General features: G+C 47.7%; 1 protein-coding gene across 1 annotated transcript; it reads right to left on the bottom strand.

Annotated features, from left to right (window-relative positions):
- Nucleotides 1-1,093: 1,093 nt before the first annotated feature.
- Nucleotides 1,094-23,337, bottom strand: Alkbh5 (alkB homolog 5, RNA demethylase). Its single transcript, XM_042673650.1, has 4 exons — nucleotides 21,832-23,337; nucleotides 10,140-10,220; nucleotides 4,366-4,521; nucleotides 1,094-2,728 (listed from the first exon to the last, which is right to left on the bottom strand). The coding sequence occupies exons 1-4, from the start codon at nucleotides 22,599-22,601 to the stop codon at nucleotides 2,551-2,553; spliced, it is 1,185 nt and encodes a 394-aa protein (XP_042529584.1). The 5' UTR covers nucleotides 22,602-23,337; the 3' UTR covers nucleotides 1,094-2,550.
- Nucleotides 23,338-25,008: the final 1,671 nt, after the last annotated feature.

Genomic DNA, 25,008 nt, shown 5'->3' with positions numbered 1-25,008 from the left:
GCTAGCACTCTTCAATTGACAGTTCTACTTCTGGCTTTTCTGGTGGTTAATTGGAATAGCGTCCCATGGCTTTCCTGGGAAGGCTAGCTTCAAACTGCAATCCTCAGATCTCAGCCTCCTGAGTAACTAGGACTATAGGTTTGAGCCCCTGATTCTTAGCTTCAATTTTTTTTTTTTTTGGTCAATAGTGAGGCTTGAAAGAACATAGCTTTGATTTTTATCATCGCTCCCATACTTTCAGTCCTCTAATCTGATTTACCTAGAGCAAAGGAACCAGGCACAAGGTTGGGGGGCTTACTTCTGCTGAATGTAGCCTGAATAACATTCAGCCTGTTACTTCCCTTCCAGCATCAATGTGCCCCCTCCCTCCAGGGTATCCAACGTCCACTGTGCCCCTACAGGGGGAGATGGGAAGGAATAGGGCCTAGTTGGCACAGACCAAATACCCCAGTCATCTACTTGTTCCCTCTGAACTGTCTTCACTGGTAAGTGGACAAAGATTTGTCCAGGTTCCCACAATTCAGCATGCAGACTGGACCTGATCTTTGGAAAAGAGTGAGGGAGACTCTAGACTGAAGTTTTTGACCAGGCTCCATCAGACAGAGATCAAAGATCTGGAAGAATTAAAGCCCATAGGTCTTCAGCTTCACTCCATCCAAAATAGCTGCTTTATGCCTATCTTGAATGCTACTGTGAACATTTGGACAACAGGGACCAGAAGGGCTGTGTTCACTACAATAAAGGCTTGGCCAGCACACACAGGAGAGTTCAATAATTTGAGCAACATCATTTACACATCCTTTACAAAGGTCAGCTTCTTTCTGCAGCTCAGGCTGCTTCCTCTTCACTGGGCAGTAGTCTCTCTGACCACAGCCAAGAGGATAGGAAGATTTACAAAGACTATCCTTGGAGCAGAGAAAGAAGTAGGCAAAGGACAAGTACACCTCTAGCCATTAGGAGGCTGGTCTCTGGTAGTCCTGAGCTCAGGTGAGCAACATACTCCACTTCCCCACCACCTGTTCAAAGGCTCAGAAAATAGAGATTAAGGAAGCATCAAAAGCAAGCTTTCTCGTATGACAGCATCAGACAACTGTTTCAAAATATATTAGATTTGGTTTTTATTGTAGAGCACACATATCAGGGCAAAGTGCTGCACACACAACTACAAATCATTTTTTGGGAAAAAAGCTGTAAAAAAAATAAAACTGCAACTGCTTTAGTTATGCAGTCCCAACTTGAGGAATCCACGCTGGCAAAGGAGTTCTGGCCCCTGAGAGAGGCTTCTTGATGGTGCTGCCCCAGATTTCTGCAGCTTCTGAGGCTTCAGGTCTAGGTCTCTGTACACAAAACCTCCTGGAGTGGTGGTGGCCCGGTTGCCAGGAGGGCTTTTGCTTTTGGCAAGCTCAGGTCCTGGCCTGACTGGCAAGAAGTCATTCCTAATGAATTTTAGATCAGCAAAATCTTGCAGCCTTCCAGGATCTGAGTGGGTAAAAACTGCTGAAGACTTATTTTTTAGAAGCCCCTTCCCCAGTTCCTATACCCCTGAGGCAGAGAAGGCACCAACCCAGTCTGCAGGCCTGAGTTCTGGCCTTGGATGCAAGCTGCAGGAGGAAATAGGGGCAGGCACCCTCCTAGAAGGATGACATGAGGAGGAGGCCCAAACTGGCCAATGAAGAAGAAAAAAAAAGGAAGAGAAAGCTAAGAGGGAGGAGGAGACAAAACCCCCCAAAACAAAAGAAAAAAAATCCTACCACACACCACAACAATTTCCCATATTCCAAATGCTAGACTTGGAAGGACACCAGTCCTAGCTAGAAACAATTCCTAAAACTGATCCAACATGGCAAGTCTACCTGTTCCATACAATCAAATGCATATGCCTAAAAGGCAATCCAGCAAAGAGGCATGCTCTTGGCAAGGAGGAATGGTGGGCAGAGCAGGCCAGAGGGCATGGAGGAAGCCCAGGACGCTCAGCAATTGCTTTGGGGTGTCAAGGACTGGCACTAAGTACCCCCACCCAGCCAACCCAAAGAACAGGAGGACAAGGGTGTTTGCATGAGCTTCCAGAGCCTGGAGAGCAGGTGAGAGGTGAGGGTTAGTAGGCCCCACAACAGAGCCTACAGGGCTCCAATAAAACTGGACCAAGCATGAACATTAGTGGAGGAAGGGCGGGCAGGAGGCTGAACTTGTTTAGAACAAAGTTTACATTTAAAGCAAAAACAAAAATTCCTTAACCAAAACATTTTGTTCCTTTTAAATAAAGCCAGTCCAACACAGCTATCCCTCATACCTCTACTGTCTATTCCAGCATGAGCTCTGTCCCTTACAGACACCAACAGCCTTTCTATCCAGGAGGAAAGCCAAAACAGAAGAACCCAGATCTTGGCCAATTCTGTTCTTCAGCCTTAATGGGCAACAAACCAAAGAAAAAAATATATAGGGGGGAAAAAAAACCCACCAAAAAAAAAAAAAAAAAAACCCTCAAAACAAAACAGAAAAAGGGGCAGCTACATGAGGATTAACCAGAGTTCCAGGAGGGTGGGGCAGGCCTCAGTGCCTCCGCATCTTCACCTTGCGGGCAGGACTTCCTGCCACCTGGGAACAGTCCTCTGAGGACTCATAAGACTTGCGCCAGTAATTCTCAGAGCTGAAGCTACCCCTCCGCCGGTGTGTGGGCAGCAGCACTGAGCGGCGGTTCTCTTCCTTGTCCATCTCCAGGATTCGAGGCCTGCAAGCAAAGAGAGGGCTTTATCTGAAAGGCTGTCAGGAAGAGTCTGGACTTACTACCTCTGTGCCTGGTTTCAGAGTCCATGTCCTTGGGGCAGATCCTTCTAGTTCAATGGTTCTCAACAAAGATCTATCCTGATCTCATTCAAGCCCAGTACCTGCAGGGGCATCTATTCAACTTGCCAGAAGACAGAAGGCCCCACTGATAGAAACCACACACTCCAACAGAGACCTTCATCCATGCCTGTAGAAGTACTGAAACTCAAATTCCTGTCCACTGAGGCTTCATGGCCACCCTTGTCTTAGGACATTTTCTAGTCACCCAGTGGGATATCTACTTGACTCTAGTACTCAGTATCCTGCTGGATAGACAGCCTTCCCTACCACAGCTCAATACTCTCCATAGTCCTACTATCTATTTCTATTTCTCAATTCTCTTCATTTGGGCTCCCTCCAACATTCCTTCCCTGCTTGCCAGCCTTGCTAACCCCTGAAACCATCAAGCACTTCTTTTGCCTCACAGCCTTAGGCCTTATACTGTTTCCTACCCCTAATGCCCTTCCATACACAACATCCTCATCCTTCCTATCTCATCTTTTTTGTTGGTCATGGGGCTTGTACTCTGGGCCTGAGTGCTGTCCCTGAGCATTTCAGCTCAAGGCAAGTGCTCTAGACCTTGAGCCACAGTGCTACTTCTGGCTTTTTCGGCTTATGTGGTGCTAAGGAATCGAACTCAGGGCCTCATGCATGCAAGGCAAGCACTCTACCACTAAGCCACCTTCCCAACCATGCATGACTCAATTCTAAGTATCAATATTCCCTCTAAGATCCAAGCATAAACCCCTAAGAATTGGTACTAAGCAAACGACGACCATAGGAAGGTTACAACACATTCACACACACACACACACACACACACACACATACACACACTTTTTTTTGGTCGTCACGGGGCTTTTAACTCAGGGCCTGCGCACTGTCTCTGAGCTCTTTTGAGAGCTGGTGCTCTACCACTTGAGCCACTGTGCCACTTCTGGCTTTTTTCTGTTTATGTGGTACTGAGGAGTCGAACCAAGGGCTTCATGCATGCTAGGCAAGCACTCTACCACTGAGCCACATTCCCAGCCCAACACATTCCTATCTATTAGATTCCCTACCTAATCCTTTCCCTTTGGGTGCATAGGCAGCTGGTCCAGTTAGGTAAGAATGCCACCCATGTCCTTATTCTGTAGGAACCAGACATAGGTTCTGGAAGGGTGGGCAATCCTAGGCTCCTAACCAGCCTACCCTTTAAAAGGCTTCTCCAGCTGGGTGCCAGTGGCTCACGCCTGTAAGCCTAGCTATTCAGGAGGCTGAGATCTGAGGATCGTGGTTCAAAGCCAGCCTAGGCACGAAAGTCCATGAGACTCTTTTCTCCAATAAACCACTAGAGAACCAGAAGTGGTGCTGTGGCTCAAGTGGTAGAGCGCTCACCTTGAGCTGAAGAGCACAGGGACAGTGCCCAAGCCCAGAGTTCAAGCCCCACGACCACCACCACCAACAACAACAAAAAGTTAAAGAGAAATAAAAGGCTTCTCCATCTATTCTGCCCCAAAGCTAGTCCACAGACTACTTTGCAGAATGTCCTAAGATGAGTACCTGTGTGCAGCATCAGGGTCTGCCTTGCGGTGGGATCGCTTGGGTTTCAGAGCAGGGTCCCTGTTGTTTCCTGACAGCCGATCTGAAGCATAGCTGGGTGGCAATACAGAGCTGCTCAGGGACTTTGTTTCCAATCGGGGAGCATCTAATCTTGTCCTGTAAAGGAAATACACATGGAGTCTCTAATGGACCTCTGGTGAAGTCACAGTTCTCTTCAGATCAATTCTAATTTCTGGTCAAACCAAGCAGAAACCAACAGGGCATACAGCCCAGAAATCTTTGCTCTAGATTTTTCTTGGAACCCAACTAGAAACTGGTCTAGGTGACTTCCAGAAAGCATCTTTCTCAAGTTTTGGCTTAGAAGGGGAATACTCTGGAATCCTCCCATGATTAAGAACTTGCTGTCTCAAAGGGACAAAAAATAGGGCTCTCAACTGCAAGATAGCTCTCCTCATCCCACACAGGCCCAGATATCTGAGGGCCCCCCCCCCCCCCACCAACAGAATAGGAAATAGAGCCACCCTACTTTCTCATATAAAATTATAGGCACACAGAGTCCGGGGAGCCCAGGGCTGGAAAGGGGGCTCAGTGGTAAAGTACTTGCCTGGCATGCATGAGGCCCTGGGTTCAATTCCTCAGCACCACATAAGCAGAAAAAGCCAGAAGTGGAGCTATGGCTCAAGTGGTAGAGCACTAGCCTTGAGCTGAAAAGGTGAGGGACAGTACCCAGGCCCAGAGTTCTGGCCCCATGACTGACCAAAAAAAAAAAGAGGAGGAGCCCAGGTCCATTCCACAATCATGAGTTTGATCTAGTCCTGCCACAACCACCTAGAAGCTTCTGTCTGGTTCCAGGATGCTAACCAAATAGGACCAGAGGGCTTCCAAAGCCAAGGTCCCCATCCAGCATCAGGTGCAAGTTTCAAGAGAAGGAACATACTGCTTTGTAAAGGGTCATACAGATGAAGAAGAGAAGGATGGTCATGCTGGTCAGAGATGCCTGCGGCAATGATCTGAGTCCTTTATAAAGCCAGACCAAGAAACTACTGGCTTTAGAAACCTCAAGAACGCCCTGAGGCTTCCTGTGTATCACAGGGAAGGCTAGAAAATAAGTGGATGGGGGCCAGGGCAGGAGAGGGGCCTGGGTAGCAGACTGGGTAGAGAATGACAGGGGCATAGCTGGCAGAAGGCCCAGAAGCACCTTTTCAAGGAACTGCTAATCACCAAGTAGTGGGGTATAGACCAGGTGGGAAATCTAAAAGTTATATCCATTCCTTCACAACTTCCGCAGCTGCCTCAGTCACTTTCTCTATTATGTGGTGACCTACTATAAGCAATGAGAAAACTGGGTCAGAGGGGCTGGGAAGGTGGTTCAGTGGTAGAGTGCTTGCCTTGCATGCATGAAGCCCTGGGTTCGATTCCTCAGCACCACATAAGCAAAAAGAAAAAAGCCAGAAGTGGCACTGTGGCTCAAGTGGTAGAGTGTTAGCCTTGAGCTGAAGAGCTGAGGGACAGCGCCCAGGCCCAGAGTTCAGGCCCCACGACTGGACCCCCCCCCCCCAAAAAAAAAAAAAAAAAAACTGGGTCAGAAAGGTAGTAGGCCAATGTTCTGGATGACATGAGAGAAAGGTTTAAGTCTAGGTGAAACTTCAAGCCAGACAAACAAGAACCATTGGGCCAGGATGGGGGTGGGCTATCTCATCATCACCATCTCTTTTCTTTTTTTCTTGTACTAGGGTTTGAAGTCACAGTCTTACACACTTCTTCAGCTTTCTTGCTCACAGCTGGTGCTCTACCACTTGAACTATGTGTCCAGTCCAGCATTTTGCTGGTTAACTTGAGACTTCTGCCTGGGGTGGCTTTGAACAGTAATTCTCCAGGTCTCAGCCTCCAGTAACTAAGATTACAGACATCAACCACTGGACTGGACAGCATTTTCTTCCTTTCAATCAGGAACTAATGTTCTGATGCCCACAGGGCCAAATTAGTGGAACACCAAACAAGGTGCCTAAGAGAAGGAACTGGCCCACCAGTCTTGGCCTTCATGCTGGGCTTCTGCAGGCTCAGAGTAGCATGATTTATCATCAAGAGAAGGGAGAGGCTGGATGACAGTGGCTCATGCCTATAATCCTAGTTACTCAGAAGACTGATCTGAAGATTGCAGTTCCAAGCCAGACCAGGAAGAAAAGCTCATAAGACTCATCTCCAATTAACCATCAAAGTCTTAAGTGGAGCTGTGGCTCAAATGGTAGAGTGCTAGACTTAAACAAAAAAAATAAGGGACAGCACCCAGGTCCAAAGTTCAAGCCCTAGTACCAGCAAAAAAGAAAAGAAAGAAAAAGTAAAAGGAGACTTCTTACTGGTTCTGCCCTTCAGATTCCAAGCTAGTCATTATCCTTCTCAATTTCCCCATTACAGGAAGAACATATGACTGGCTTTAAGATAGAATTCAGTTCTGAGGGTCTTGGAATCAAGACAGTACTACTGGGCAATACCCAGATATAAGAATGTGGGCAATACCCAGATATAAGAATGTGAATTAACAGCTATTTCCCACAGCTCTCTCCTATTGTAGTGTTGATGTCCAGATGGCAGAAATCAGCCCAAACAAGACTATTAGCCATTAAGCTCAACTTGGAAGATTCTAAAGCATTATAAAGATTCTAATAAGACTTTTTTTTTTTTGGGGGGGGGGGGGGGGGGGGAGAATGTCAGTTGTGGGGCTTGAACTCAGGTCTGGGTGCTGTCCCTGAACTTTTCTGCTCTACCAGTTGGAGCCACAGTTCTATGTTTGGTTTTCTGGTGATTAATTGGAGTCTCATGGTCTTTCCTGCCTGAGCAAGTTTGGAACCATGATCTTCTCAGCCTCCTAAATAGGTAGGATTACAGGCGTGAGCCATGAGTGTCCAGCCATACTATGACTTTATAAAGACTACAACATTATGAAATAAAGTCTTCCACGGGGCTGGGAAGGTGGCTCAGTGGTAGAGCGCTTGCCTTGCATGCCAGAGGCCCTGGGTTCGATTCCTCAGCACCACATAAGCAAAAAGAAAAAAGCCAGAAGTGGCGCAGTGGTTCAAGTGGTAGAGCACTAGCCTTGAGCTGAAGAGCTGAGGGACAGCGCCCAGGCCCAGAGTTCAGGCCCTACGACCGGACCCCCCCCAAAAAAAAAAAAAATCATCAAGATAGAGCCAGGTACTAGGGGCTCACAGCTGTAATCCTAGCTACTCAGGAAGCTGAGATCTGAGGATTGTGGTTCAAAGCTGGCCAGGGCAGAAAATCTCCTATTAACCACCAGAAAACTGGAAGTGGCTGTGGCTCAAGTGGTAGAGCACTCACCTTGAGCTGAAGAGCTGAGGGACTCTGCCCAGGCCCAGAGTTCAAGCCCCATAACTGACAAAAAATAAAAATAAAAAAAATCATCAAGATAGGAATAGTAGTATGCCTAACATGTGAGAAGGATCTCTGTAGAGGCAATACCTCATGCTTAGCTAGGGAAACCAAGAGCTGATCATTCTTCTACACCCTGCTGAGGGATAGAACCTAACACCCTTGAGCGCTAGCCTTGAGCTGAAGAGCTGAGGGACAGCGCCCAGGCCCAGAGTTCAGGCCCCACGACCGGACCCCCCCCCCCCGCCCGCCAAAAAAAAAGAAACTAACACCCTTGCAATGTCCCCAGCAGGGATTTTACCCTATGGACCCTTTTGGACACTTTGGCTCCAATGCTTATTAAACTATTGAACTAGCTTCTCTTATAGTTTGTCACATGTGAACCCCTCACCTCACTGCTTATGTGCCCACAGACTTCCTAGTACCCTTTAGATTTCTCTACATGTAATGAAGTCTCTTCTTGGCTCCTATCAAATCCTTCATCTCTATAAAGTGTTATAGTGTTTTGGACTTGGACTACCTCAGAGTTCCTAGACAATAAGCTTCCATAAAAATCATCTCTTGCATGCCAGGCACTGGTGGCTCATGCCTATAATCCTAGCTACTCAGGAGGATGAGATCTGAGGATCACGGTTCAAAGCCAGCCTGGGCAGGAACGTCTGCTGAGACTCTTCTCTCCAATAAACCACTAGAAAATCAGAAGTGGTGCTGTGGCTCAAGTGGTAGAGCACTCACCTTGAGCTGAAGAGCTCAGGTACAGTGCCCAGGCCCAGAGTTCAAGCCCCACGACTGACCAAAAAAAAAAAAAAAAAGAATAAGAAGCTCAGAGCCAGGGGTAGTTTTGCCACTTTGAGATGAGGAGATGGCTCAGTGATGGAGCTCTTGTTTAGTATGCTCAAAGTCCTAGGGTTCTATTCCTAAACTTCACAAAAGGAAAGAGAAAGGAAAATGGGGAGGACGGAAGAGATAGATGTTGGTTCTTGGTTTTAGGTTTTTCATTTATTTTTGGTTGTGGGGCTTGAACTTGGGGCCTGGGCACTGTCCCTGAACTGTTCTGCTTAAGGCTAGTACTCTATCACTTTGAGCTCCATCACCACTTCTGCTTTTTTTGGTGGTTAATTGGAGACAGGGACTTCTGTTCTCGGGTGAGACCCAGGCACCATCTACTACCTTCAGGTGTGTGTCTCTGGAGAGCCCTCCTTGCATTCTACTAAGTCATTCAATGTCTGCCAGCTTACTTGGTTTGGAGATGTAACAATGGCAGAGCACTTGCCTAGCATGTGTGAGACTCTAGGCTTGATCACCAGCACAGTGTGGAAACAAGCTTGTGTTAGTGGTACTCTTGGCAGTAGCAAAGTCTAGAACATACCAATTTCAGTTAACATTAGGCAAATATATCTCTATAAATATTTAATCCAGCTTCATTTACACTCTTGAGCTGAGACCCTTTGACCAGCAGCAAAGAACTGGGCTATTTACTCTGCCTTGTGCCACAATATCTGGTTAATTAGACAGTACCAACCTCATGAATATAAATCTTTTTTTTTATTTTGCCAATCCTAGGGCTTGAACTCAGGGCATGGACACTGTCCCTGAGCTTCTTTTGCTCAAGGCTAGCACTTTACCACTGGAGCCACAGCACTACTTCTGGCCTTTTCTGTTTATGTGGTACTGAGTAATTGAACCCAGGACTTTTTGCATGCTAGGCAAGCACTCTAACACTAAGCCACCTTCTTAGCCTGTGAATATGTCTTATAACAACCCTGGAGTTGGGGGTCTTCCGGAAACTAAAAAGACTTCTCAAGGGTCCACAAGTCATTTCGTGAGGGTCAAATATTGATCTAAGGCCTATGCATCTCCTTTGACTCTCACCTACACTGGTCCCTAAACCAGTTCCTGTCTCTAGCATCTGAACTTACCATTTTTGCCTGGCCAATAGTTTCCATCTTAGGAGTCAAATCTAAGACTGCCTCTCCCCCTAAGGTGAATCCATATTTTATTTCAGTTTTTTGATATATCCCAAGTAATATACTCTTGTATATATGAGTTGGAAATGGAGCTGTTGGCTCAAATGACAGAGTGTAAAAAACCTTAGGGACAGCACCCAGGCCCTGAATTGAAGACCCTGGACTGGCGCGCGCGCACACACACACACACACACAAGACTGTGTCCTTAAATATCAGAAGCATGTGCCTTTGTTCACTACTAAACTCTCTACTTAATCAGCTAAAGAACTTACTTTCTGATGAAAAGACAAAATAACATTATCTTTTCAGAATGCAAATAAAAATTAAGACAGCTTATACCCTTTTGGTCTTCCAGATTTCACTCTGGCTTGCCCCTGGCACAGAGAAGCAGAAGGCACTAGTCACACCAGGACACTTACTTCCTGAGGATGATGACTGCTCGGCGTTCCTTGATGTCCTGAGGCCGAATGCAGTGAGTGATTTCATCAGCAGCATATCCACTAGAAAGAAATACAGAATATGTCACTATAAAGAATCCACAGACACAGGCTGGGAATGTGGCTTAGTGGTGCCTAGCATGCATTAAGCCTTGGGTTTGATTCCTCAGTACCATGTAAATAGAAAAAGCTGGAAGTGATGCTGTGGCTCAGATGGTAGAGTGCTAGCCTTGAGCAAAAGAAGGTCAGGGACAGTGCCCATGTCCTGAGTTCAAGCCCCAGGACTGGCAAAAAAACAAAAACAAAACAAAAAAAGAGAAGAATCAACAGACAATCCTTGGAGCAAAGAATATGACCCAGGTCTATGGCTGCTACTTATTTTTTTTTTTTGGGTCCGGTCATGGGACCTGTACTCTGGGCCTGGGCGCTGTCCCTCAGCTCTTCAGCTCAAGGCTACTGCTCTACCACTTGAGCCACAGCGCCACTTCCGGCTTTTTTGTTATGTGGTGCTGAGGAATCGAACCCAGGGCCTCATGCATGCAAGGCAAGCGCTCTACCACTGAGCCACCTTCCCAGCCCCTATGGCTGCTACTTATTATGTGGGAGGTTCAAGATCTATACAGAAGGGAAATACCACGTTAAACTTTAGGAAGCTTTTGACCAGAAATCACTCAAGGAAAAACCTAGCATGAGGCAAAGGAAACACACTGGTCTCTTATGGCCAAAGCAGGACTCTCCCATCACAGGCTAGAAATCCTTCTTGTAAAGATCCCTTAAGGAGCCAGGCACTGATGGCTTACACTTATAATTCTAGCTACTCTGGAGACTGAAATCTGAGGATTCTGGTTCAAAGGCAGCCCAGGCAGGAAAGTCCATCAGATTCTTATCTCCAATTAATCACCAGGCAACCAGAAATGGCATTCCTGACTCAACGTAGTAGAGCACTAGCCTTGAACAAAAAGAACTCAGGGACAATGCCCAGGTCCTGAGTTCAAGCTCACAGCCAACAAAAAAAGATCCCTTAAGGCCGGGTGTAGCTCAGTGGCAGAACACTTGCCAGACATGTGTGAACCCTGGGTTCAATCTCCCATCACTATAAAATAAAATGCTTCAGATAACAATAAATAAAAACAATAAAGAGCCCTCAAGAGAGTATACCTTTAAAGGCTCTAGAGGCAACTAATGCTGGGGAAACCTTGGTGAGGAGACAAATAGCTGTTTAATTTCTCTACCCTTTCCTCCTCCTAGTATTCACAGGAAGCCAAGGAAGTCTCTGACGGCATTGAGTCACAGGAAGAACAAGGACCGCCAAGTTCCAAAACAGAATTTTATCTACTTGGAAAAAAGCTTTCAAAAGCCTCCTTTGGGGGAATCCGAATTTGTAAGGCAGCTGTGTTTGGGATATTTTAAGAATTTCTATCACACTCAAATTTCTATTTATTTTCAACAAGTTACATGATTTCAAAACTGTTCACAGGCTAATGAATGTAGGAAGAAGGCTGTCCTCTTCTCAGCTAGCATCCTTCTAATTTGAAACTCTTGTTCTCAAGTCCTTCACGTGCTCTCACTGGGAACATAGCACCAAAGGGACAGATCCACACAGCCAGCATTTACCTGCCCAGCCAGAGACCTGGTGAAAAAAGCCTCTCAAAAAAGCTAAGTCTAAAGACACATCAAAGGCCCAAATCTGCAGTACCAGACACAGGCAATGTTCCCTATTGTTAACAAGTGTTATCACTCTGTTTTACTTGGCTTTAGGCATATGACTGACCAAGGGTTCTAACTTCTCTAGTAAGAAGCCACTTCTCTTAATGCAGTTCTAAAGCAAGTCCTGATGTTTGTCAAAGCTCAAGACTGCCCCCAACCTCCAAAAGGCTCCAGAACAATGAGCTACAGGCTGTACAACTAGTGTGTAGGTAAGAGCTGAACAGGACCACAGAAATGACCTTGGCACTGACCCAACTGGCAGGCTCACAAGTGCTGGTCTTCAAGAACTTCCTGGCATCTGTGACAACCCATTGAGCATTCCTGAGTATTAAGCTCCAATGAGAGGGAACCGAAGCTCTCCAGGTCAAACTTTAGCAGAAAGTGCCCAGTGGAGACCACAAGAGTATTATTTACTGCTAAGAAACCTGCTTGCTACAAGAGACACTGAAAGTCCCAGTCTGCCAACCTGAAACTTAATATGCCCTGGGGCCAGCCCTACCCTTGGCATGAAGGAAAGTTCCAGGGCTGCCTACTCTTGTTTTCACAGGGAAATGAGAGAAGGAAATACCTTGTGTTGTCTAGCTTGCCTGTTCCCTTTCTTGGCCTAGCCACCTTCCCCTCCCTGCCCTCCAGCAGCAATGATAAATATGTTAGCCACATAAAGAGTGACCACCCTAGTGAGAGAAGGAGCTGACAAATATATATACCTCTTCCAGTAATCTTTCCTTAAGCCTCCTCTATCTTTTCTGCTATCTCACCACATCCTCCCAGTACTCTACTACAGTGCTCTATGAAAACTGCCATCCCAGTTAAAGCTCTTCATTGGCCTCACTCAATTCTGCACAGAGTGGAAAAAAAAAAAGAAAAAAAAATCAAAAGTCTATTAATGTCAGGCGCCAGTGGCTCACGCCTGTATCTTAGCTACTCAGGAAGCTGAGATCTGAGGACCACTGTTCATAGCCAGCCCGGGCAGCAACGTCTGCACAACTCTTATCTCCAATTAACCACTAGAAAACTGGAAGTGGCCTTCATGGCTCAAAGTGGTAGAGCACTATCCTTTAGCAAAAAGAGCTCAAGGACAGTGCCCAGGCCCCAAGTTCAAGCCCCACAACTGACACCGCCCCCCATGCCCCCCGCAAAAAACAAAACAACCCCCTCCCCCCCCCCAAAAAAAAAAACCCAAAAAACAGTCTATTAAGTAGCCACGAGTTAATGGCTCATGCCTGTAATACTAGCTACTCAGGGAGGCTGAGAGCTGAGGATTGCATTTCAAAACCAGCCCAGGCAGGAAAAGTCCCTGTGCCTCCAATCTCCAATTAACCACCAAAAAGGCAAATGTGGAGCTGTGGCTTAAGTGGTAGAGTGCTAGCCTAGAGCAAAAAAGTTCAGAGCCACTACCACCTGAGTTCAAGCTCTAGGATAGACACACACATGTGCACACATAGTAGTCTTAAGCACTATTCAACCACACTGGAAACCTTAGTGTCTACATCTGCAAAACAGAGTGCAGCAAACCCTTCCTCAGAAGATTAGATACAAGTTAAATGAATCGGAAAAACTATATAAGGGACTGGGTAGGATTGTACATCTCTTCCCTAGAGATGATCTCAGAGGTGAGTTGTTAGGTTATATTTCCAAGTTGGCTACCATTCCCCATACCAACTCTATTTCCTGTTTAAGCTAGCTAATGGCTAAGATCATGGCCTGATGCCAGCTTCTTTGAACCTAACTCATCAGTACAGGCCTAAAGGATTAAGAATCTTAGACTTTTGGGAAGGAAACAGCCAGCCACCTGGATACACACACCAGGACTGTGAGCTCAGGCTCAAGCTATTTACAAATCCAAACCTCCAAGAAAAGATATGGTTTAACTTTATGAGAAATTTTAGCTTTCAGGATCCAGAAGGCAGGCTCATCCCCTGAGATATGCCTCAGCATGACTCTAAACATTCTGCTGTATGAGATACAATCTACTATAATGACTATGGAATCACTGGCCCCATTTTACAGAAGAGGAAAACTGAAGACTTTGAAGGTTAAATAACCTTCTCAAGAACTGTTAAGAGTGGTAGGTGCTAGACTGCCACCAACTCTGTCATTAAATTCTTGGTCTTGGTGGGGAGGAGGATGTTAGGTCATGAATGTGGAAAAATGTAGAAATGTGACTGAGTGGTAAAGTGCTTGCCTAGCATGCATGAATTTGAGTCCTCAGTACCACATAAACAGAAAAGGCCAGAAGTGGAGCTGTGGCTCAAGCAGTAGAGTGCCAGCCTTGAGCAAAAGAAGCTCAGGGATAGTGCCCAGGCCCTGAAGTTCAAGCCCCAGGACTGGAAAAAAAAAAAAAAAAAGCCTACAATTACATTTTCTGATAACAAGGTATAATCTGTTTTGGGGACCTTGCTGACTTCATAAAAAGACAGACAGGGGTTGGGGGTTTATCCCAGTGGAAGGGCGCCCGCCCGGCGCGCACAAGGCCCTGGGTTCGGTCCTCAGCCCTGGGGGGGAAAAAAAAGACAGACACAAGCAGCAGCCCCATGGGAAGAGATTTTCAAAGATGCAAAGATAAGCCTATGTGCATCTATCCTGAACAACAGGAACCAGCATACAAGGATACATGCACCTCATGTTTATTGCAGCACTGTTCACAATAGCCAGGATATGGAAACCCAGATGTCCCACCACAGATGAAAGGATCCAAAAATTGTGGCATCTATACACAATGGAATATTATGCAGCCATTGGAAACAACAAAATAATGGCATTTGCAGGGAAATGGATGGAGCTAGAAGAAATCATGTTGAGCGAGGTAAGCCAAGAGCAAAGAGACAAACAGCACATGTTCTCCCTGATAACTGGATCTTAAATCCAAAATGTAAGGTGATACAACAAAATTAACAAGACTTAAGAAACAAAGGACTTCCACTCATCTGGTCGAATCACTACTAAATAACCCCATACTACTGATCACGTATATGGTACATATGTGCACACCAGAGGGAAACCAGGAGGATGACACAGAACTAGAGGGAATCAGGGAAAAACATACAACAGCAGAACCCATCAGCTGCACTGGACATTGACCAAAATGAACTAAGCAACTCAATGGCAGTGATGGGAGGGAGGGAATAAGTGGGAAAGAGGAACAGTTGACGCTATGCAAAACAAAAAAAATGTACATATCACCCAATGTGGAAGAAATAACTGTATTGCAAAGTTCATAGAACTCATAAATGTTGGGGCTGGGGAGGTGGCTCAGTGGTAGAGTGCTTGCCTTGCAGGTATGAGGCCCTGGGTTTGATTCCTCAGCACTACATAAACAGAAAAAGCCAGAAATGGTGCTGTGGCTCAAGTGGTAGAGCGCTTGCCTTGAGCTGAAGAGCTGAGGGACAGTGCCCAGGCCCAGAGTTCAGGCCTCATGACTGACAAGAAAAAAATAAAAGAATCTCATGGACTTTTGGGCTGGGAAGGTGACTCAGTGGTAGAGCGCTTGCCTTGCATGCATGAGGCCCTGGGTTCAATTCCTCAGCACCACATATGCAAAAAGAAAAAAGCTGGAAGTGGTGCTGTGGCTCAAGTGGAAGAGTGCTAGCCTTGAGCTGAAGAGCTGAGGGACAGCGCCCAGGCCCAGAGTTCAGGCCCCACGACCGGACCCAAAATAAATAAACAAACAAATAAATAAATGTTATAGACCAAGATAGACAATTTGCTCCATGAAAGTTAGAATGTGTTTGTGACTTTAACTAAGCATCACTATCCAACAATACTGTGAAACTTGGGAAATTATGTAACCACTTAATTACAGTAAAAAATTTGGGGGAAAAAAAAAAAAAAAAAAGATAAGCCTATATTTCCAGGGAGCTAGCTAGCACTATATCTCTGATGGCTTCACATTAACTGCCCTAAAAAGGCCTGCCTGCCAACCCTGAATTTTTATGGCCTACTTATTCTCTATTGGTTCTGAGTTACAACTGAGACCATTGCTAGCTTCCTCACCGTTGCTGCCTTTTTTTTTTTTTTGATTGGTCATGGGGCTTGAATTCTGGGCTTGGGCACTGTCCCTGCGCTCTTCAGCTCAAGGTAAGCGCTCTACCACTTGAACCATAGCACCACTTCCGGTTTTCTGGTGTTTTATTGGAGATAAGAGTCTCACAGACTTTCCTACCCGGGCTAGCTTTGAACCACAATCCTCAGATCTCAGCCTCCTGAGTAGCTAGGATTACAGGTGTGAGCCACCGGCGCCCGGCGCCTTCTGTCTTGGCAGCACCAAGAGCACCTCCAGAGAGTATATAGCCCTAACTTCATCCTATGGTTCCTCTCCCTCTCATGGAGACAGAAGGTCTATAAAAGAGGAGTAGACTAGGGCCTATTTGCCTATCCTAAATACTATTTAACTATTTTAAGGTAGAAGGCTATCTTTTGCTTTCAAATAGCAATCAACTCTTAGCCCCAAATCTACAGGGATGCCCACTCCACCCAAGTCAAACACTAATAGGACATTGCTTTCAAATAGCTGATCAACTCTTAGCCCCAAATCCACAGGGATGTCCACTCCACCCAAACCACACTAATGGAACCAAATATTAATAAAGGCTGAGCTCACTAGTACATATACCATGGCTGAGTTAAACAGTCATTTCAGGACCAGTAGCTAAGGCATGGTCTCTGATTACAGGTAAGCAATTAGTTAGCCTTGAAGTGGTTATTCTAATTAGTCAAAGTGGAGTCTGTTTTAACCAATTCCATTCACTTTTAGGGACACAAGAAAGAATGCCAGATGAATTGACATGAAAAAGTAAAAAATACTTATTTCTTTAAAGAACAGCATAAAAAGGGAGCCTAACTAGGTCTGATATGGGAAAATTACAATAAAACAAAGCAAAACAAAAACTGCCAGCTAGGTTGGAAAAGAATATAAAACACTTCCATAAGAGTCTGTGTTCTTGTTCTAAATATCCAGGTTTAGACATTGCTGAGTCAATGTTTGCCACACAGCAACATCCCTGCTGACACTATTAAATATAAAACTGTATTCCTGCCATGTCGCCTTGGACAAATACAGAAAACTATTGCCTCTAACAAACGAAGACTCAGTCAGATGACAACAATTCTAAACTCCATCTACATTTGTAGCATACCAGCTTTCATAGGCCCCTCCCTTTTTTTTTCTTACCAGTCCTGGGGCTTGAACTCAGGGCCCTGGGCACTATCCCTGAGCCTTTGTGCTCAAGGCTAGTGTTCTACTACTGAAGCCACAGCATCACATCTGGCTTTTTCTGAGTAGCTTATAGGAGATAAGTCTCATGGACTTTTCCTGCCCAGGCTGGTTTCAAACTCTAATCCTCAGATCTCAGCCTCCAAGTAGGAGGATTACAAGCACAAGCCATTAGTGCCTGGAAGCTCCTTTCTAACCTGCAACTTTACTGCTCCTTACTGCTGGGCTGCGATCTTAACCAAGAAGTGAGAGAAGGGGCTAGATCAAATGGTGGAGTGCTTGCCTAGCAACAGGGAGGTCCTGGGTTGAACTCCTGTCCATACCAACACTACCAAAAAGAAAAAAAGAAAAGAAAAAGTGAGAAAAATTCCTCCTATATGCAGAATTCGATGAGGTGCACTCCTAACATGCAAATGTTCACATCCTCCTACATACCAAATAAACCAGGTGCTAGAAGACTTAAAAGTAGTGAGAGAATCCAGAACCCTAAAGCAGTGGTTCTGAACTGGGAAAGACTGCCCTGAAACCCTCATTCCCTGGGACACTGGGCAATGTCTGGAAACATTTTTGGTTGTCAAGAAAGTGCTAGTAGCATCTAGCAGACAGAGATTAGGGATACTGAATTTTCTACATACTTGGAACAGCCTAGCCAGGAAAAGAACTGGAGAGCCCTTAATACAACAGTAGCACTTAAGCCCTAATCCATAGTGTCACCATGGCAGCCTCCAACAGTCTCTAATAATGAACTCCATCTGTCTTACTGCAACCATCCCCTTTACCTATGGTTAGGTACTGATGGCTGCCACTGCCAAAGCCTCTGCTATGTGCTTCCCCCGCCAAAACACGTACTTTTTGTGTGCTGATACTGAGGCTTAAACTTAGGGCCTGGGCTCTGTACCCTAGCTTTTTTACTCAAAGCTGGCACTCTACAACTTGAGCTGCAGCTTCATTCACTTCTAGCTTTTTGGTGGTTATTGTAGATAAGAGTTTCAGGGACTGGGAAGGTGGCTCAGTGGTAGAGTGCTTGCCTTGCATGTATGAGGCCCTGGTTTGATTACTCAGCACCACATAAAGCCGGAAGTGGAGCTATGGCTCAAGTGGTAGAGCGCTAGCCTTGAGCTGAAGGAGCTGAGGGACAGCACCCAGTCCCCATGACGACCAAAAAAAAAAAAAAAAGTTTCATACTTTTCTGTCTGGGCTGGCTTCAAAGCTCAATCCTTGGATCTCAACCTTCTGAGCAACTAGTATAACAGGCATGTGCCACAGTGCCCAGGTGACACACTCTTCTTTGCGTGGTTAATAATTAACCCTTCAACTTCCATCTTACTTCCTCCCCAAAATTTCCAACACTCCACAGTGGGTAAGATGCTCCTTCAGAATGCTCTTGACAATTACCTTCCTGGCTATGACTATACACCTGGTCTAAGGTCTCCACTAGGTTTGAAGTACATGAAGGTTACAGTCTATTTCAAAATGTACCAAACTCCTAGCCCCTAACCCATCAAGAGATCCAGTTACATGCAAAAACAAGTACCCATATTGAATATCTATCCTGTACCAGGCTGTATTAGACACTGAAGTTACCTGCAATAGGCTTCCTAAGTTGTCATCATCCTCATTTTACAGATAAAAAAGCCAGATGAACTGAGCTGAATTAAAAGCCTGGGACAGTACCATTCAGGATATGGCTAGGCCTCTCACACTTAGTCCATAGCCAAGTTTCAATCCAGAAAAAGGTTAGAAGGGACTGGAAAAGCTTTAGGACTTTACTATTCTGAAGAAAAGATGAAAAGAATCTTCCTGATGATCCTAACAGAACTGCATATTAAGAATTTGAACCTTCTACTCTTCTATCTGGACATGTGCATGTGTTGGGGAGATTTCCCCATTAAGAAGCTGAAGACCTATCCAGGCGCCAGTGGCTCACACCTGCAATCCTAGCTAGCTACTCAGGAGGCTGAGATCTAAGCACTATGGTTTGAAGCCAGCCCCAGCAGAAAAATCCCTATGAGACTCTTCAATTAACCACTCAGAAGTGGTAGAACATTAGCCTTGAGCAAAAAGAGGCTCAAGGACAGTGCCCTAGGTTTAAGCCTGACAGCAAGAGTGGAAGTGGGGAGCTGAGGACTAGCCAGATGCTGATGACTCATGCCTGTAATTCTAGCTACTCAAGAGGCTGAGATCTGAAGTTCAAGGTTCAAAGCCAGCTGGAGCAGGAAAGTCCATGAGACGCTTATCTCCAATTAATGACCAAAAAGCCAGAAGTGGAGCTGTGATTCAAGTGGTAGAGGCCTACCCTTGAGCAAAAAAATATCAAGGACTGTTTCCTGACCAAGTTCAAGCCCCAGGACCAGCGCACATGCGCACACATGTGCACACACCATATATGTATCATATGCATATATATATATATAAATTAAAAGACTGAATACTTAACCCCAAGACAAACCTCTCTAAGAACCTATGCATATGTACAACATTAATATCCCACTGAAAGACCAAATGTTTTTTTTGTTTTTTTTTTGGGTCCGGTTGTGGGGCCTGAACTCTGGGCCTGGGCGCTGTCCCTCAGCTCTTCAGCTCAATGCTAGTGCTCTACCACTTGAGCTACAGCGCCACTTCTGGTTTTTTTCTTTTTGCTTATGTGGTGCTGAGGAATCAAACCCAGGGCCTCATGCATGCAAGGCAAGCGCTCTACCACTGAGCCACCTTCCCAGCCCCACCAAATGGTCTTTGTGTGAAATCTTCTGAACACTAAGAATGTTCATAGAGGCAGACCTCCAACCTGCCTTATACAACGGGACCCTTGGGAGGGTCTGCTCTGAAAATTCCACCTTAAAACGTTCTGCTAAGAACCTTCTGGAAAAACTATGAAATCTGAGATGCTCAGAAGATGGACAAGGAAGTATCTGATAGGTAAGTTGTCCTTTAGGTTACAGGTGTGTAAGGAAGTCAAAGGGCTGCTTCTGCCACTGACTTCCAGGTTTTTCCACCACGAGGCCCTAGACATTCCAAGGTTCTACTGCTGCCCCCAACATGGGAGCAGTCTCAGCTGTTTGACTCAAATGAGACAGATGATCTGCACTGGTGGTATTAAGAGGGCCTGTGGGACCCTGCTTCTCCCCAAAACTATGACCTAAGATGCTCATGGCTCTTCAAAAGTAAAGCTGCTCCTAACAAAATCCTAATATGGGGCTGGGAACGTGGCTCAGTGGTAGAGCGCTTGCCTTGCCTGAGGCTCTGGGTTCGATTCCTCAGCACTACATAAGCAAAAAGAAAAAAGCCGGAAGTGGCGCTGTGGCTCAAGTGGTAGAGCACTAGCCTTGAGCTGAAGAGCTGAGGGACAGCGCCCAGGCCCAGAGTTCAGGCCCCACAACCGGACCCCCCCCACCCTCAAAAAAAAAAAATCCTAGTATGTTATACTTGGTGGTCTGAACAGCTGTAGAGGTTCTGGGGATTACTGAATTACTTTACCTTTTTCAGGGGTGGAAGGAGGTAGTCTCCAAATGCATTTTTCATTTTATAATAAACAGCAAGAGTTCCAGCAGATGATACTCTCTGGGGTGGGGGGAGGAGGGCACTGAGCTCACTCTCAGCAGGATTTAGGGCCCCAAATAAGACCTGCTGTTCATAGAACTGCAAAGCCAAACACCAGTTCAAGATACCAGCTGTATTTTGTTTTTACTGAGTCTTAACAACAGGCAACACATCCTTATAAAGGACTTGCCAGGGGCTAGGAATGTGGCTCAGTGGTAGAGTGCTTGACTAGCCTAGCATGCATGAAGCCCTGGGTTCAATTCCTCAGTACTACACAAATAGAAAAAGCTGGAAATGGAGCTGTGACTCAAAGTGGTAGAGTGCTAGCCTTGAGCAAAAGAAGCTCAGGGACAGTGCCCAGGCCCTGAGTTCAAGCCCAGTGACTGGCAAACAAAACAAAACAACAAAGGACTTGCCAGCAACTAAGAGGGGAGAATTTTAAGAACATGCTGTACTTTATTCCAGACCAGACCACTAAATCGTTCAGGGAAGTCACTCTCCCTTCAGAGAATGGAAAACCCATATCAAATAAACACTCATAGGGCTTCTGTATTTTCTGTTAAAGATCCCATGAACATTCAATCAAGAAAAGCAAGAACAGAACAGGAAAAACTTTTTTAGACAGTAAGCTCAACTTTTTTCCTTTTGTTTCCTTTTCAGTGTGGACTTGGAAATGGAGGCCAAGAACCACAAGAATGACGCTTTACATCTTAGTCCTCTGGAAAAATGCTTTTAGAATAAGCCTGTAACAATCTCAAACCTTTTTTTTTTTTTGGTCGGTCCTGGGGCTTGAATTCAGGGTCTGGGCACTATCCCTGAGCTTTTTTGCTTAAGGCTAGCGCTCTACCACTTTGAGCCACAGCTCCACTTCCGGCTTTGTGGTGGTAAATTGCAGATAAGAGTCTCGGGGACTTTCTTGCCCGGGCTGACTTTGAACCATGATCCTCAGATCTCAGCCTTCTGAGTAGCCAGAATTACAGGCGTGAGTCACCAGTGCCCGGCTCAAATTCCACCTCAGAATTCCCTGATTCTCACTATACTGTTTTAAACTCATGCCCCTTCCCCTGCTCCCCCCAACTAACAAATAGAAATATGGATCAGTACGACTAAAAAGAAAAGAAAAAAGCCTGGGCTCCAATTATTGGCCACCATCTCCTGGCCCGGGAGTGTAGTTAAGGCAGCAGGGTGAGAGCCTCCCCTTTCTCCCAGGTAGGTTACCTGAGCACAGTCACGCTCCCCCTGCGCACCGGCAGGGAAAGCACGGGTTCGGATACCCGGATTGGCTTGAACTGGAACTTGCATCCGAAGCACAGCGCGGAGTCGCTAAAGAAGGACACAGATACGATGGGGCGCTCGAAGATGTGGATGGGGTCCACGTGAGATACGATGCAGCCGCCGGGCTGGTAGTCGTTGATGACGGCGCTGTTGACAAAGCCCTCGGGGATGACGCGGTGCTCCACCAGTTTCTGGATCACCAGCTGGTGCACCCACTCGGGAATCTCGTCCACGTCGCCGGGCGGGTAGAGGCGTTCCTGGCCCGGTCCGCGCTTCTGCAGCTGGGCGCCGTACGTGTAACCCTCACCGAAGAAGTACTTGTTGCGCAGCGGGGCCCGGTCCACCGTGTGCTCGTTGTACAGGCCCTTCTCGGCGCGGGACACCACTTCGTCGATGCGGGCCTCGATCTTGGCGCACTCGTCCTGGCTGAAGAGGCGCATCTGGCGGATGCCGCTCTTCACCTTGCGCGCCTCCTCCTCCTTCTGCAGCTGCTGCTCCTCGTAGTCGCTGCGCTCCGGGTCCGAATCATCCTGGTACTTGCGCTTGGTCCCGGACACCGGGTAGGGCTCGGCGGCGGCAGCGGCTGCGGCTGCGGCGGCCACGGCGGCGGCGGCGGCTGCCGCGGCCTCCCGACTACCGGCTTTGTAGTTGTCCCGGGACGTCATGGACTTGAGCTTCTCACGCAGGTCCGTGTAGCCGCTGGCTGCCGCCATGGCCCCCGCGACGTTGCTCTAGGGTCCTCCAGGGCGGGCGGGCATGGCTCTTGGGAGACGGGCCCGGAGCCCCCAGAAGGAAGGGGGTCCTCAGTGCCGGGCCCCCATGCGTAGCCCGAGAATCCGGAGGGAGGTTTCGAGGGGTAGGGCCTCAGCGGCGGCGGGTCATGCAACGATACAGACAACGGGACTTCCTCCTCCTCCACCTTCTCCACGTCCCCGGAGGCAGGGGCGCCGACCGCGCCTCATGCCGCGGAGGGTGGCGGCAGAGGTACGACCCGACTCCTCGTCAGACCCTCAGACGCCCGGCCCGCACTTTAAAGCGCTCCTCACGACGTCACGGGCCGCCCGCCCGCCCGACGTCCGCCAGCGCCGCTCCTCAGCGGGCTTTTAGGCGCGCACGCGCAGTACTGACGGCCACCGCGGCTCCGAGCGCTATGGGCATGCGCGAGCGTGTGGACCGGGTCGGCAGAGGTGCCGGCGCAAGCGCACACGGGGTTCGCGCGTCGACTGCCGCCCCTCCCCCCACCCGCTGAAGGGTTTCGAGGGGGCTCTCTCCAACAGCGACCTGCCTCTACGCCGCGCCGCGTCTGAGACCGAAGGGCTCCCTCTGCTGGGGTGCGATCACGCTGTCAACGGTGTTGCTAAGCCCCGTCATGGCCTCGACCGAAAACCGTAGACGCTTCAGCCCCCAGCGCGCAATCACCGGGGAACCGCCACAACCTAGGCCGTCCCGTTACCGCCCCCTTTGGTGCTTCCACTTTTTTAATTGGACTGCCGGCCACGCGCCGGTCGAGCCCAGACTGGAGTTTCCGTAACTTGGTTGGTAATCATGGCTGTCAATCATGTAGTTTCCTTGGCTACTGCGTCCGTCATTTAATTAGCTGTGGGGCGGACGGCGAGGACCCCTGAAGGGCGAATGGGTGGTTAACTAAATGCCTGAGCGGCGACGCCGCCAGAGGAAAGCCCTTAGGACGCCTATGGAAACTCCTGGAAACTGTGGAAACTTCTCCAACGGTAGGATCGAGAGCCTCGGGCACCAGCTCTAAACCTGACGATGACGGCCGCGCAATCTAGCCGCACGTCGTCAAGGCACCTCGCACTCCCCGCCGCCGCGGATGCCCGAAGCGGACGTTCCACGAGTCACGTCCCTGGGGCGGCGTGCGCGTGCGCGCTCACAGTCGCGGGCACGTGCACTGGGGCGGGGCCCTCCGCTTCCCCCGGGGTGCCGGGGGCGGGGAGAAATGACTCCAAAAGATCCACTCTGTGGATGTTTACTAGAGATGATTCTAAAGTTTAGGAGCAGAGGGCGGAACGAGAACAAAGACGCGGCCCTGCTGACGGCTCCAGCAGACAGAGGCTTCTGCTCGGAATTTCCCAGGGTAAAGTCCAGCAGCTGTACTTGGCGCTCAGTGCCCTGGTTCAGGCCCCTTCCGGCCTCGCCTGCTCTGCCACTCTCCGAACTCACCGAGTCGCGGCGGCCTCACCCAGGCCACTGCCAGGTCGACAAACATACCCGGGCTCCTCCTCTTGACCTTTTACCCTGGCTGTTTCTCCCACCTGGGAACGTCAGTCCTTTTCACTCACGTCCTTCGTTTTGATTTATAGAGGCTCAGTCACTTCTGGCTGGCAGCTCTCTCCTGTTCTGGTCTGTAAGATAGGGTATAATCTCAAGTACCCATCTCATCAGGTGAACGCGAGGGTGAAGTGAAATCGTGAAATATTTAAGCCGCGGAATCTGCTGATCCTCCAGGCTGGGACTCGCTTTCCCCAAGCATATTACTGAAGGTCGGCCTCAGTCTTTTGGAAGATGAGGATTGTGTGTTAATTTAGCAAGATGAAGCTAGCAAGGCCTGTGGGATGAGAAGCCAGAACACCAGGGACACGGGCTACCCTCTTTAAGCGGTAGCAGCCAGGTGCAGGGCAAATGGAGCAGGCTTCTGAGTTTTCCTGGTGCAACTCCGTGGGGTGGAGGTGGTGAAGTTGGGGTAGAAGAGCAGCTGCAAGCAATGAGAAGGTGGCTAATGGGCAAGACCAAGCAGGTGGTCAGTCTTATCTAAGCCATACCCACCTGGGCAGAGTCCTCTACCTACCTGATGGGAAATGGGGGGAGGGGTGGCCCTTCACAGTTCATTGCCCTTGAACTTCTGCTGCTTGCTCAGTGCCCTTGGACTTCACTGCTTGCTAGAGAGCTTAGTACCCCAGCTCCAACCACCTATACAAAAAACAAGAATCTCTTCCAGGTTGAAGCATACGCCCCCCTCACACATACACATACCTATGTCAAAGCTTTCATGCGTTTTTCCGTGTGTGTGCGTGTGTGTGTGTGTGTGTGTGTGCTGCACTAGGGCTTGAACTCTAGATTCTCAGTTGTTTTTTTCACAGCTGGCACACTTGAGCCACACCT

This window comes from Dipodomys spectabilis, unplaced genomic scaffold (genome assembly GCF_019054845.1).
Source record: "Dipodomys spectabilis isolate Male_0828 unplaced genomic scaffold, ASM1905484v1 ptg000018l, whole genome shotgun sequence".
Taxonomy (NCBI): Eukaryota; Metazoa; Chordata; class Mammalia; order Rodentia; family Heteromyidae; genus Dipodomys; species Dipodomys spectabilis.
This window is presented reverse-complemented; position numbering and strand designations above follow the sequence as displayed.

Excerpts from the sequence above, each read along its gene's own strand:
- Alkbh5 (XM_042673650.1), bottom strand. The coding sequence starts at position 22,601 with ATGGCGGCAGCCAGCGGCTACACGGACCTGCGTGAGAAGCTCAAGTCC. Across the intron at positions 4,522-10,139 it reads GCAGTCATCATCCTCAGGAA|GACAAGATTAGATGCTCCCC; the intron begins GTAAGTGTCCTG and ends TTTCCTTTACAG. Across the intron at positions 2,729-4,365 it reads GACCCTGATGCTGCACACAG|GCCTCGAATCCTGGAGATGG; the intron begins GTACTCATCTTA and ends CTTTGCTTGCAG.